We start from the raw sequence: 16,302 nt of genomic DNA, 5'->3' as shown, positions 1-16,302 counted from the left end.
TTGAAGGGGAAAAAATAAATTTGTTCTTTTATGAATTAATGAAAGTGATACAGAAAAGAAATATAGTAAATAACTGATAGTAAATTTATCAAAAACATCATCCTTAGAGAGTATGTTCTGGGCACGATCGTTTAGAAGCTTTGCAATACTTTAAACTCTTTCAAACGCGCATCAGCTCGAGATTAGGTCCTGTTTACAAAATGGCGACTGGAAGTAGCAAGGCGGATTAAATTGGAATTTAAATTGCGTTTATTTCGGCAAGTAAGCATTGTTCACAAAGCCCATGTGGTCTGTTCATCTAATTTAGTCAAGATGTACTCAGAACAGTCGTTGTTTAGTCGCTAGGGTCATTTACAAAATAATTAGGATTATTATATAAACTTATTGTAATTATTATTTATCTTCGACAGAAACCTTTGTTCTTTTCATTAAGCTAAGCGAGGATATATTCATCGCTAAAACGTTGAAAGAAAACAACAAAAATAGCAACCTTTCGTCAATTAAAGGGGCTTGTATGCACAAGAAACGTTTCCTTCAAAAGAAAATTCATATCAATATTTGATAACAAAAAAATCCCGTATTTATAATATCAAGGTACGTTACTTGTTTGGTCATAGTTTGTTTACCGAGTGAGATTTTTGTTACCCCGTACAAGCAGCTGTACAATTCTTTGTTGAACAAAGACAGAAATGTATTCGATATTTGTGAGATTTGTATAGGCAAAAACAACGTTCTGCCGTCGAACAGGCGTCACTGAACGAATCATGTAAGAAAACTGATTAAAAGATTGCTAAATTGATACAAGTTATGATGGTTATTTAAGCCTTTGAGGAAGCTAGCTCTGCATTGATTAGTATAATGAAGGCTTAATCATCGTGGCACTTCAAACACTTCAAAAACTTTCACGGTCTGGCTTTAATTTCCTTGTCACTCTTTGATTTCAGACACTGTAACAGCAGCAGTTAACATCTATTACGGAAATCTGATGAACTTATCTTTAACCACATTTTAAAAGAGATATCTCTTTTTCAATTTAACATGTCATGTATCAATTAATCCAAAGATATATTTAATGGAATGTTAGATATCTCATAGATGTCATTAATTCCTATTCTGGAGTATACAGTTACATAGTACGACTGTTAACCTGATTTAATGGTGCTGAGAATGATAATAAGGAGTCCGGATAATGGCTTGGTTAACCAACTAGCAGAGCAAGCGATTAAACGTGTTTATAGCGAGTTTTGTGAAGTTAAAAAACCCAATACAAACGAGACAGACCATATGTATCTATATTATTAACTAAATTTTGAGAAGAATGTGACACATATGCATGATTTTCGAGCATCACAATCTCAATATAGAATTGGAAGATATACAGGGAAGGTTTCCTTAGTCTGCAAGCCTGCAGACCAGGGTAAAGTTATAATATACTTTGTCTACCAACACAACCACATACTTAAGAAGATTGTTTTATTGTGGTTTGGTCATCAGAGGGCAAATATCATAGGTTTGCGCCTGGTTTCTAATTACTAATTCTTTTTAAAATCGATGCCGATTCAACATGTCTTTCGTTTTATATCTACTGTCTGGTATAGTCTTTCATGAAACTAATGCGTATCTCAAAAATAAATCACATTCTAAATTAGAGTGGAGTCTCTCGATACTTTGAACTCTTCACTTAAACTCTTCCGTGGCTTTAAACAAGGGATACTAAATGTAGATCACCAATTACTACATGTCCAGCTGGACAATAGTTGCATGGAGATGTTAAACAAAAACATGCTGAACAAATCATCTTTAAGCATCTGAATTCAAATGTTTTTTTCTGAACTTACGTGTGTCTGTCGTTGAAAAGCTTGGAAGCAATGTGTTTTGGTTACTTATGTAAAATGTAAAGAGTACTAATAGATAGCTTTTGTATCTGAATCACGGGTTTTTATGTTAGCTTTCACGGACTTGTGGCTTCGAGGATATTACTGATGTTAATGGAATCTAAAAACTTGTTAGTAAATTCGAATTTCATACAATGCCTAGTTACCGGAGGTTCGTACCAATCCGTACATACTGTATCGATGTTCGTTATATTAGGGGGCACGGTAGTCTAGTGGTAGGACGCCGGGCTCGCGACCGAAGAGTTGCAGGTTCGGGTCATGTCACGGCACTGTGTTCTGTGAGCAAGACACGTTACTCCGCTTGTTCCAGTCTACTTAGCTGTAAATTAATATGTGGTTGGGCAGTGCCGGCATTGTTGAATGCTAGCTGTGAGAGCCGAAGTGGCAGTACCGACTGTATGCTCCCCAGGGAGTTGAGAAAGATATTGGCTGGTTGATAAGGCCCTATAACCACGGATAATAATTTGTGAGACGACCTACGAACTAGGTTGTGATAAAGCGATACATAAGAACTTCGCAATACATATACCACGAATTATAGAGAGAAAGCCTAGTGTAGTTCGTACATTGCGGACCTCTACTTATCCCTCTAGAATTCCCATAAGGCGTTCATGTGTATCCTTTTATTCAGTAGGACAATTGAAATGTCGATGTACAAAACTACTAGTACATCTCATTCTGGTAGTGAACAAACCCATGATTACATAGGTATGGCTGCAACACGAACCCAACAAACAGCTATGGCGGAAAATTGCCCATGTTTCCCGAAGTCGGCATTTTTGAAAACGGAAAAAAATATTGATGGGTAAATACATTTTAGTAGCAAAAATGCATGGAATAGATATAAAACCAATTGAATATGAATTTTTGAACTGTTGAGATATTCGAAATTGTTGATATATTACTGCAAATATAGCTATATTCACTATATATATGAAAGTGACGGAGTTTCCCTGACTTAAAAAAATACTTTCAATACTTTCCCATCCGAGGACCAACTTTTGAATAAACTTTCTGATTCCGTGATATGTAATATGCAAAAATAAATCGCATGACGGAAAAGTGGTCCACCTTTGGGAAAGTGCTGAAAATAATGAAAACTATGGTTGATCAAGTTTCTCATAACTTCGATAGAGGATTAACGGTGCAGGTCCGAACCCACGTTCAGATACACTTTTTTTTCGTCTTTTTTTTTAAGGCATGTGATCATTTTCCTTAATTAAGTGATACATATTCCTCAAATCAATGGAATATTTTATTGATGATATTTTAAAATCATACCTAATGATTTATCTTCTATGAAATCATGTCAACAATTCCTTGTCCGCGTGTACAGTACAGCTACGCTTTGTAGTTAGGACATCATTTTAAATTATATTTATGAATTGTTTTTTTCTCCAATTGGTACCAGCATTTGATTTTATTAATTAAACACAAACAAATGAAGCCGAAATATAAAATATATGGGATTGTTGCGTCAGAATAAAAATAGGCAAAGCTAAACAAATGAACTGTTATTATCGAAAGGATATTACCAAACATACGGAAAAAATCATCGTCGTGAACGGTCGCTTTTGTTTTAAATGCAGAAAGACTGCAGCATAAAATCAGGAGGGGGCGGGAAGAACGAAACCAAGATGTGTGTTTTTAAGAAAACAGGTAACGGCATGACGTAGACAGTAATTATGAAAATTAAATCCTTTCAAAATTGTTGGTAATGATTGTACAATCATGTGTTTCATACAGCATAACGCGAAATAAGCATTTTGTTGTGCCTTTATCGTGAAACGCATGTTTTAATAGCCACTGCCATTAATATGTCTGTTTACAATGATCTATTCTGAGACACGGGATTCCGATAGAGCTACCTGTATACTAATACCGGAGGACGCGTCATAACAGTGCACAGTTGAATGCGCGCACTAGAGGATCATAGCTTTTGGGAAATAGACATAGCAACCCGCTATAGCTCTTTTCTAAAGAACCGATACGATCATTACATTCATATTTAATCGTAGTAAAACAGAAGCTCTTCTTGTATCAAATAAATTAAATGCAGATGAAATGCATCCTGATCTCACATTTCTTAACAAATTTGTGGTAAATGTAAAACAGCATAAACATTTGGGTATTTTTTTTAACAGCCATGGTTTGTGGTCTGATCACATCAATTTCTTATATAATAATACATGTAATAAGATGCATATATTTAGGTCACTCAAACACAAAGTTGAAAGGAAATCTCTCGAAATGATATACAAGTCATATATTCGTCCAAATCTTGAGTATGCTAGTGTTGTATGGAATAATTGTAATCAAACTGAATCAGATCTTCTTGAATCTATCCAGCCAGATGCTGCTAGAATAGTTTCTGGTCTCTGAAGAGGTACTAGTCATGAAATCATCTATAATGAAATTGGATGGGATAGTCTTAAGAAACGTAGAAAGGATCAGCAGCATATATTGGTTTTTTTTAAATAATCTTTTTGAACTTGTTGAACCTTACATAGTCAGCAATGAAGCTATGACCCATCATGTCCGACATCAACGTATATTTGAACCACCAATTTGTTGATCTGATGCATATTTCAACAGTTTCTTTCCTAGCATAATGGTCTTGTGGAATAAACCTGAATGTAACTATTATAATTTGATATCTATTAGTGAACTCATAAAACAACTTGTTCATCATGCCATACCCCAAAATAATGAAGATATATGTACTAAGATTATTGAATATGAAGGGACTAGATCTTTTAACATAATAGTATGTTAACTTCGAAATCGTATGTGGTTACAATAATGAAGATGTGAGTCACTTCTTTCTGCATTGCCTTAGATATATGACTCAAAGACAAAATATGTTATTATCTCTGTCTCATTTACAGCTTGACACAAACTTAAATGTACACCTAAACTTGGACCAAAACCTTTATGAACATCTAATGTTTAATATTGATATATTGACTAAAGGAAGTAGATGCATGAATGCATGCATGTGCGTGTGTATGGTGTCTCCTATCATCATTGGCACTGATCTAATTCTTATGTTCCTAAAGCATGTTCATTATGTAAATATTCATAGTTCTTTATATTGCTATTGTTTGAGATGTAACTCCTCCGGGGAGAGGGCTTGTATAGGCTTTGCCTGTTGCTCGATTCCCATTAAATCTGATTGATTTAATAAAATATTTTAAAATGAAAAAAATACATTCATATGGCGCAGCAGTGCCAAGATGTCTTGTAGGGTAACTCTTTGTTTTTCATGCTCGGGACATTAAGTGTAAGGTGATAAAAACCATATAAAGGCATTAAATTGTACCTATGACCGCTCTTTCACACTAATAACTAAAAGTGCAAATTAGCAAATCAAGTATGCCATCAAGCAACGCACACGCAGGTATAATTCAGTGCATGATGTAGATAATGAATATAGGATGGATTCACAAACACTTTAGTTAAATGCTAATTTGAGTTTCACCTGGTCCTGATTGTTTTTTTATATTTGCATTAGTATTTGCATGACTCCTAGCGAAAATGTGCCACCGGGTCACTGTTACAAGCACATAAACAACTCATTAGGACCAACGCTGTAACTGTCGAGTAAAACAGTTACGCTCGTTAGATAGTCCTCTATAATTGAGATAAGTATACTTATATATAGATTTGATTTGAGATCAAAGGAATATGATGTCGATGTATCAGCTTCCATGTGGCTCATCAAACTGTACGTGTAAAAGTCTAATTAAATTTAATAACATGATATACTCGCCATCTTGACAAGACGTGTTTGTGTATTTGACCTTGTGACCTCGTAACCTTGACCTTTTTACATGACTTTACTCGTATTTTTAGTTGCAGTAGTATTTTGTTCTCTCTTAATTGCAAATTCAGCAAACAAGATGAATACATTTCGAACACGTTGCTGGTCATGGTGTGTTTCATTTACATTGTTAAATGACTTTGTGACTTTCAGTGACATTGTTGATGGATCACGTGACCCGCAGTGACTTATAATCATGTGACATCCCCTCTCCATGATGACGCATTCTGTTTTGTTCATGTCTTTAACACTCTATAATTTATTGTCTCGTTTATGACCTTGGAATGACATTGCTAATGGAATACCTGAATTTATCTTAGTTAGCGAACACATTGCATTTCAATATTTAGTTTATTAATAAATATAGCATACTGTCAAATAGATTGGGCAACAGGCACAGTCTTGGTGAACCCACTCCATACAAATAATATACAGGTGGCAACTAATCTATATACAATTTTATTGTAAGTAAAAGTATGAATTGTAGTAGCCATTGAATCACGTATTAAAGACTCATCAAGGTACATTGTGAAAGGGAATTATACTTTGAAAGGACAAAATGCAATAAGCATATAAACATAAAAAGAAGCTAAATATATGCCCCTTTGTATATGTTGCATGCTTTGAGATTACCGTGTTTGATGAATATATTATATTACCGTGTAACTGTTTTCAAGTATATGTAACTGACGCCATCAGTTGACCTTAAAATTTCGATGAAATATCTATACTTTTAATTAATGACCTTAATTACTTATCTTAACCTAGCATTGTCAGATGATCACGTGATCATATAACGTACCTGTATCTGACCTTGTCGGTTGTCCTCGTGACATTTTCCCAGTTTGTGACCTTAAGGATGTGGTACCACTCCGTGCTGTCAGATTTGTAATTATAATTAATAGCAATGTCGTGCGCAAACACTGTTCCGTTTTTCTTGTAGGCATATGGACAAAACGAGTCGTATTGCGTTACGCCCGTTTCCACGGCAATGGCTGACCCAAATAGGACGTCACTGCCATGGATGTTGTTCCGGACGAGAGTGAAGAGAATTTCGTCCGTAAGTGAGAGGAGATCGCCTTTCTGGAGGATAACTTCGGTAAGGAAGTTGGCTGTCCTGATGGCGGGCTCTGTGTACACGCTCCATACCGTGTTGTTGAAGAACAGATTCAGGACCTCCTCGGTGCCGCCAGTACATTGGCTGTTTTCCACACGATATACATATTCCAGGGCCTGTTTCACATGATCTGTAGGGGAGGAAACACAGTTGTTAGAATAGCGTGCAAAAACATATTGAACTATACAAAAAAGTAAATGTCAAATATAAAAAAATATATATATAAAGACTATCTTAGTTTATCGGCATAAAATGTTTATGCGGCAAATCCATTATGAAGAACTAAATGGGAACACCTAGGACACATCGGTAATGCTAGGGGACAAAGAGATGGAACAACAAATCGGTCTGAAATACTTTTGACACAAATGAGGCGGTGCGTAAAACCCCTTTAATATTATGTGAATTATAAAAATTAGAGGAGTCCGGATTTATTTTAAATAAACGAGTAAAGTGTGAATATTACAAACCGTGCCTCTACTCAAAAGAGATATATGCGATTGTGGCTATCAAACTATGCGCTGGAAGAGTCTACCCTCTTGTGGGTTAAATGATGAATATAACACATATCTGTCAAAACGCTGTATCCATGTCATCTGAACATTGACGGGGTTTGAGTTATACGATGGGAAATCTATTCTCCTTTAGATAGTTTTTTTTGTTATTAGTTTTAGTTGGGTTTTCTTTGGGGGGGGGGGGTGCAACGTCATCGCATCAGTTAAAGTCATGTGATGGTGGTTTTGACATAAGAACCAAGGGATCTATGACTTTGGCCTTTGACAGTTTTCCTTTTCAACTTCAACATCACGTCTTGAGGTAGGGAGCGTTTAATGGTAGTTTATCTATCATTTCGAGAGAAACGTATATAGAATGTAATCAAATTTACCATGACCTTGACTTTTGACCTTTTTTTTACGCAACTCTTTTATCCTATCATATTTTAAATCATCAGTTATATCTGCGCCCTCCTAACCAATAAACTACTTATCCAGGGTTTCCTACCTGGGAGATATGAATTTACGTTGATGAAACTTTACATTCGTCATCAATTCCTTTAACGTCCGTGATGAAAGACTTGATCATCAGGTGTTAAATTGTTGGTGACTTTCATGACCGTCCGTTGGAGATTTGGGAGATGAAGATCAAGAACAACAATCAGATTTTAATCCAATTTCTGCAAATATATTACGAATGTCTCTAGCTACACAAAACCCCACGGCCTCCTGGAAAAATAGAGCACCCATGATATTCTCAAAACGTCATTAGAAATATGAAAAACTTCCTTACTAATTAATAAGAATACTTACACCATATCAAATTTCCACTTAACAAACATTTAAAAAACGCAAAACGTCATTAGAAATATGAAGAACTGCCGTACTAAACAATAAGAATGCTTGCACCATATCAAATTTCCACTTAAAAAACATTTAGAAAACGCAACAAGAATTCCACGGAAGAGGATGTGTCGCCTGCGCTGGAAGCTGAGAGATTACGAAGAAATAGATACACTTTTCATTTCAAGAATAAATGTTAAAAGTAAGCAATAATCATAGATTATGTTTTTGGATGGCATCATCTGGGAACTTGCTATTGATACCCATTGTCTCAATTTCAAGTTTAATTTGTATGATTTGTCAGATGGTTTCCCATAAATAAACGAATAAACTTGTGGATTATGATGTTAAACAGCTAGTGTTGTCAATAACATTTAAAGTAAGACGGCATTTCAGAGGTATACACGGTGGGTCAAGTGGTAGATCGAAGCCGTCCAGTCTATACAGTTTTAGTGAAGTGGTAGATCCAAGATGTTTAGAATACATGGTGAGTCGAGTGATAGATTAAAGGCGTTTTGTATACACGATGAGTGGTAGATCCAAGATGTTTTGTGAAGTTTGAGTTTGATCGGCCCAAGGAAACTCAAGTTATCGCACGAAAACAGATTTTCTATTTATAGTAACAGTGACCTTGACCTTTAATCTTCGGGCCTGAAAAGCAAACCCAAGCAAGCACTTTTGGTAAGGAAGCACTGCATGAAGTTTGAGTGTTTGGAAGTGAGTCCATGATGTCTTTCCTTTTATTTCGGTGTGTTCTCTTTCTCTTTTCTTCTTTTTATCATTTTACACTAACGTTGAATTTGAGTTTCGTCTTTATGTTTTTAAATTCTTATATATATATGTTGTCTTTGTATAGTGACAATATGGTATAAATTTTGTTCTCGTATATTGACAATTAATGAAATGCGATATGTATTTTTTATAGAACAGTGACAATATATTTAAACCTTGTCCTTATGAATATATATTTATATATACATTTTTTAATATATTTTGTTGTTGTGTACGGATTGTTTCCGTACTACTTTATACAGAAATATTACTTATGATGATTTACCCATCTTACCTGAGCTCGATCTTCTTCCTTAACTCTTTCATTTACAAGTTTTACAGAAATTGCTACCTGTTTCCTTATCATTTTGTATGTAAAAACACCTAAACTTCAGCATGAAGTTTATTCATGATACACGTGTGCATAGTAATACTTAGTAAGTCAATGTCCGCCACACCAAGGATATTTCTTTGTTAATATACATTTCTCATTCGTTCGTTGGGAACTGTATTATGCAATAATCGATTTGTCTATGGTAAACATTGTGATCTATTATTCTCACCTTTAGGCGTCGTGAATAATACCAGGTTCAACTAGACGGGCTGAATATTGGCCTTGATTTTTGTTTATGTTCATATTTTATCATTATAAAAATGCTTTACTCACATTTCAATATTTTTGAGAATATACCGGATGAAATGTTTTCGTTAACTTTAAATTTAACTGAAAATTATAAACTAGCTTCGAACACCAGAACCGATTACAGATAACTGTAAACATACGTGGTCTTTTCTTTTAAATCTGCTCAGGTAAGCAGAGCACACGTATATTTAAGATAATGCAGCTTATCGGATTTCAAAATCAATATTTTGTTAACGTTTTAAGTTTACATGCCATCATGACTAAACTAGGGTGAAACAAGATGGATAGGCGAAACTGCAGTGGTTTCCTAATATAAATGTTTGAAGGGAATACTAATAAATCAGGCAAAATGAATGCGGCATATGAAACACACTGCATTAAACTGTTTCCTAGTTGATACAAGACACAAAACTGGGGAAACAAAAGTCGTGGGGTCACAACACAACGACAGAGATAATCCATAAACACATAAACGAATGAGCCACTAAAACTTTACAAAAAAAGATGAACTTCAGACGCAAACAGGTGATTGTACCCGATTAATTTTGGTAAGATACACAGTATATCTAAAACTAATTTCGCTTCATCATACAGCTGTTTCGTCCTTCTCGGTGCTCGTCGGTGATGCTAGGGGCCGAAAATGGGAAATTAGAATTGTTCTAAACTATTGTTGAACGTGAAGCAGGTGAGTATAAAACCCTCTAATTAAATACAACATTCACCCAAAAAAACAAAAACGAGAGCCAATCTATAAGTTCTCTGGGAGCGTAGATTTCCCCTGTACCATTGTGTCAACCGAGTATACTTAAGTGGTCCTTCTTTGTGTCGAACGAAGAGCACCACATTGGTTGTTGGATGATGATTATTGGGAAGGCAGTTCTTTCTTTTACACCACAGTTTTAAATGATTCGTTTTAATAGATGCGATTCTCTATTGGTGCACTGCGTATCACAAATAACTAAACAATACAAAACATAAGGGTGGTATGGGAGACATGATGACCGAATACGAGTCATAACGGCAGTAACATGTGGAACAAGACTGCTTGCTCTTCTAGAGGTCAAGGTCTTCCTCCGCATTTCTTGGGGGTAATTTTATATTTCCTTTTGTTTTGGTAATCTTTTCAGTTGATGTCTTTTTGTAGTGACCTTGTATTCAGAATTTTGTCGTTGTGTATTAGTTTTTCATTTTCTTTAATTGTTCATATAACAATTGTTAAGTTGATTAAAAAATAACAAAAAAACGAAACATCAAATAATGATTTGCAAGCATGGTTTCCTTGCTTTAGTTTATCTATCCTATTTCGTTCCTTTCTTTTCCCTTAAAACTGTGAATGAATTAATACCAGCACGGAAGCAAAACTGAACATTCTTTAAGTTCCCCTTTTAACATGAAATATGTCCTGTCGAACAAAAACTTGTAAAATGAAAATCGAGAAAGATCCTATCATTAGCTGGCGACCGGAAGACGAATAAAAATGCATGAATACGCTAAAGTTGGCAATAATCAAGTGACAGGTAACAATTAATTGTTAACAGGATTTTCACCGTAGCTTGACGATGATATTATGTTGCTTACAGCTGTTCACAGGTGCAATAAACAATATATAAAAGTCTTAACTGACATAAACTAAGAAAAACCTCAAAATCAAAATCACAGTTTATCATAATGGTGCAACTCCGCGGCTATTTTAATTAATTGTAATTAGTAACCAGCTAAATAAACTCCATATTTTATTTACTGTAACAATAAAATATGAAATACCTAGATAAGGGGACGCGTGACGTCAAGAGCGATTATCAGTGCTACAACCCCCGTGTGTATACCTCATTTACCTCTGAAATTTCAGAATGGATTATTCCAACATTTGAATTGGAAGAGTTCAAATGTGTTTTCAGGGGTGCATGAGTTCAATGTTTTGGAGTCAAACTCGGGTATCGGGCACACGTATATCGGTCTCTCACATCCTCACACATCGTATAGATATATCTCTTCGCGGCAAAATCAACGGTTCATGTAAATGTGTCCTTTTTTTGGCATCATTTAGTCTTGTATATGTGTTTTTGAAGATTTGAAATAAAAAGAAATCACGAAGAGTTGGAAAGATACCTTCAGAATTCTGAGACAAAATTAAATGTTCTTGCACTTTAGAGTTCCGCTGACAATATTGCAATCAACGAAAACATGTGCTGTTAGCTTCAGGAAATCAGTAATTAAAATACTTTCCTACCATTAACTCAGTTGTAGTTAAAACATTATTGAGAATAACGTTCCATTAATGGTAAAATATACATCACGTTAATGGAATTACGCTAGACACCAGGTGGGAGTTCTGGAGAACCACTGAGGATTTTATAATTACTGAGTACTTCGTAATGTTTAACCGCTTATTTCATTTGTAAGTGATCCGTTTAAGTGTATTTCTGGTACAGAATCAGTTATGATCCTCTACGCCAGACTTCGTTTCATTATCATGATTAATAGTGCAAAGACCGGACTTCTAAAGAGAATTTTAAAGAAAGTTACATAATACCTTCGGGGAAAAGGATATGAAATTCAACTTGAGGGTTTTAAAATAAAAAAATAAACGATTCTCGCCGAATTTCCAACAAGCATTTTGCTCTGGTTCCAATTACCAGATTTAGATCAAAACCATAAGAGACTTGTTGAATGCTTCAATTTTTTATAATTACAATTTTCCCCAACCCTTTCTGGACAAGACGTAAAGGCACTCTCACCTGTATGTTCACACCTGCAACCTGACCTATCAATAAGGTTGGCTCTTGAGAGGTCCTTATTAGGTGAACACTAGTGTCTGTGTTTTGTATGCAAACTATTCAGCTTACGATCTCCGAATCACTGAAGACCATTAGGGGTGAAAGGGTTAAACTCATACTTATTGTCCGTGAATGTATCTGTTCTGTTGTTTGTACCTAATGTTTCAGTATAGCATTGTCTACAATTATGCCGTCCCTGTGTGTAATATTAGCCTTGAAAAGGAAGTAGGATATCTCTCAAAATTTGAGAAATATTTTTTCATTTTATTCTTTGAATTATTATGAATTTACACGTGGCTTACGGATAACTATATATTCCAATCCAACAGAACCTCAACTCTGTGACCGAGCATTGCAGATTACAGCGTTATTGATCTACATAGGTGTAACCATATATCCGATCCTAGCGACGACTGTCATCACTTTCAACATGTTAATTTCACAAAGAAGACTCACTGTGGCACTTGCATGTTTCTGTGAAAAACCAACACAAAGATTAGATTAAACAGTAATGTTCACAGTAAAAGATTAAAAGCCGAGGAAGCACTCTGATCGCTTTAACAAAAAAAGTCTTGTTTCCCGTATATCGAATTTCATTTGTGACGTTATGTATGTCTATATCCTGGTGAGTTTTGTCACGATATCAAAATTCATATCTACGTGTATATGCTTAATACCAGGTGCAGGCTATCAAAAATCATAAACAATATGAATATTTCCGCAATAAAAACAAGGTGAAAAGGTTCACGACCTTCCCATGATGACGTTGTAACAGCCGAGAAATCAATAAGCACATTTCTACAATGTTATAGATAAAACACGCTATTAAAATAAAACTTATAGATTCCAAAAAACGTTTTTTCGATTTTTAATCTTTATAACTTGTAGCTATATAGTTCTTTAATGCAAAATTAATTTGTATATAGAACATGAATTATTGCTTTATTCATACACATCCCGGCTGAATAAATAAGTTTGCATGATTCCTATCATAATTAAATACATTTTTTTTATAAATCCATACAAGCATATGTGCTTACATACGGGCATTTTAAACAAGCCAGTAGAATGGCATCGACAGAGAATTTGTGTGAAGACCTTATAACTATGTACTTACATTCCATTTAGTGCACAATCACCTGCTACAAATAACTGATTTTTATGTATGGGAATATGTAATATATAATCTCTTTCAACCGGCATGACATCAAATATAAATGTCTGTGCTACATGCAATACAAAGAAAGATTAAAGTAATCACACGTATATTAGTGCACCTTTCAAATTTGAAAAATTGATACAATATACCACAAATGTAATACACTGCGCCATACAGCTGTCTCGTCCCTGCATATCTCAACGCTGATGTTTGGGGCGGAAAAGTCGAAACCCAAATAGGTCTAGACTACTGTTAAAACAGAAGGGATGTGCATCAAACCCCTTAATTATATGAATTTCAACAATTTAAGGGCTCTTGGTAAAGTTCAAAATAATAATAATGCGTAAGTGAACCCTACCATTTCTCAAAGAAAGAGAACTGTGGCCATCAAGGTTACGACCTACCGCGATTAACGTAACCCACACAGGTTAGTGTTCCTATACAATTTGTCTATAATAAAGAGGACGTGTAATGGTTTCCTGTTGATTTATTTTTTTCATTTCATTTCAGTTTATTTATTGTTCAGATCTTCGATACAAAGGCATTGGGCAACAGGCAAAGCCTATGCGAGCCCTCTCCTTACAGTAACAAACAGTTTACACACATCATATTGTAGTAATGACAAAACACATGTATGCATTATACATAAATTGATAATTGCATGTCATGATTATTTGTTTTGAAAAATGTTGTTTCAGAAACTAGATTATAAACAAAAATAGGCAAATGATAAATGATGCTGGTGGACAGAGCACATAGTACAATTATGTACTGGTACCATTCCACACAAAGTCATGTGGAAAAGATAAACAAGTAAGTGTAATCTAGTAAAAGCGCCTAGTATCTTTAATGAATATTCAAATTGATATCGCGTCTTCGACATCCATAAAAAAGTCTGAGTATTAAATGGAATAGTGTCATTAAGAACAGAAATGGAGGTAAGGAGAATTCGCCTTTGTTAGTATACAGAAAACAGTTTAGGAAGAAATTATTACAATCCTCAACAGGAAAATTACATAAGCAGTCAGTGGTATCAAATAGGTGAGATTCAAATAGATCTCAATTCAGGTTACTGGCATAGTTTCTAAGTTTCAAAATGTAATTCAGAATACTTTTCACCTGTGCGAAATACCAGTACCTTTTACCAAATTAATGCAAAAGGAAGTAGTACTCAACAGTAAAACATTTTTCATTCTTTTACATTCTAAAGTACCCTGAATCAAAAGAATGCTCATATAACATTTGACGCCACATTCTAATTACTCAAAGCTTGAAAACAGTAACGTGTGCGATGCCATTTTGTACTGCCTAATCGACGCAATTCTACTCTGTTATCTGGTAAGATGTCCTTACACAAATTGAATGAAATGTGTAGTTAAGTAACTGAAACATTATCTCACTCGTTCGTCAATAGCAAATCTGATATCGTCACGTGTGCATATTAAACATGTTGCACAATCTTCTCTGCAGTAACGATTTACCATGCATTATGTGACATAACATTGAACTTAGTTTAACGTGATATATATAATAATGTTGGTACAAATGTTTTAAGACTTCGTCACCATTTACGTCAACGTTATATTACATATATAATTCATATTACCAAATAAATGAATTATTTCAATGATATTACATATATGCATGTCCCCAATATGATAATATTAGTATGTAACCATTGATTGTAAGACCCGATTTTAACATTCACATCACATCAAAAAAAATTCAGAACATGCTTAGACATTAATTATTTAAGAAGCAACAAAGCATCAAATATAAAAAAGAAAATATATTATTTTTAGGTTTTGTTTTTTTTCTTCAAAATATCTAAATGCAGGTTGAGCAAGCACTCTTAAAAGTTGATATGGTCACCCTCTAATTTCAGCGCCATAAATGATGTTTGAAGACAGTGATTAAGAGTAAGATTTATTGTCATTAATGAGGACATATTTAAGTCGTACTTATTTTACTAAATGTTGAACATGAGTTTGGTAAGTTTGAATAGGCACAGCGCCTTAAAACGAAATTTGACTGGTTCACTAAAAGATTTGCAAAATACCTTAATAACATTTCAGCAATATACAACTGACAAATCAAGACCCTTTTGGCCGCATATATCGACACATCAAAAATAGTCAGATCATGTGCCCTTTCGTAACATTTAAGTGTTATCATCAATAGGCTTGCTCTGTAATAACCATTTTTACCAAAAATTAAACATTAGTTTAATAATTAGCAGTATATATATGTGAGACAAACATAGAAACAGTTTTGGCATATAGCCAGTACATATTTTACGTAAAGTTTTATAGAAACAAGTGTATAATATAAAGTTTTTGGACATAAAAATACTGTTAAGGTATTCTTCTATTAAGATTCGTATTGTGGTTTTCTTACCTGATGTTTGTGCTGTTGTTGTAGCTGTAGCCAGCATCAGTACCAACAGTAGGTATACCATACTCGTGACACTGATAACTGAACACATACACACACGCGGTAACGTCTGTCTACCTGACCTTCCTGTTGCCAGGTAATAAAGCGAGAGCGACACACGGGTAGAGATAGATACAGGTACAGTGTTGCCTGATGATGATGTTATTGATGAAGCTCTGAATGAGGAAAGAATAGGCGATAAAAACACCCTAGGTTGAATCAGTTCATAGTAGTCCAATTAAACTAGCTTTAATGGTACAATCCCTCATACATCAAGCATTATTAAAAATGTCCTCAGTACACGTGTGTTAACGATATACGTTAGTTGCTTATTCATCAATGAACTG

At 34.7% G+C, this 16,302-nt stretch overlaps 1 protein-coding gene across 1 annotated transcript in view; it reads right to left on the bottom strand.

Annotated features, from left to right (window-relative positions):
* Window positions 1-16,024, bottom strand: part of LOC110450498 (probable G-protein coupled receptor CG31760) — a 45,212-nt gene extending 29,188 nt beyond the window's left edge. The window contains exons 1-2 of the mRNA XM_021498050.1: window positions 15,920-16,024; window positions 6,521-6,965 (exon numbers count right to left, since the gene is read on the bottom strand). Of these exons, the coding sequence (XP_021353725.1) occupies window positions 6,521-6,965; window positions 15,920-16,007 (533 nt within the window). The 5' untranslated portion in view covers window positions 16,008-16,024. The remainder of the gene's footprint in view (window positions 1-6,520; window positions 6,966-15,919) is intronic.
* Window positions 16,025-16,302: the final 278 nt, after the last annotated feature.

Source organism: Mizuhopecten yessoensis, unplaced genomic scaffold, assembly GCF_002113885.1.
Source record: "Mizuhopecten yessoensis strain PY_sf001 unplaced genomic scaffold, ASM211388v2 scaffold5229, whole genome shotgun sequence".
Taxonomy (NCBI): Eukaryota; Metazoa; Mollusca; class Bivalvia; order Pectinida; family Pectinidae; genus Mizuhopecten; species Mizuhopecten yessoensis.
Note: the sequence above shows the minus strand (reverse complement) of the source record. Positions and strands in the feature narration are given on the sequence as shown.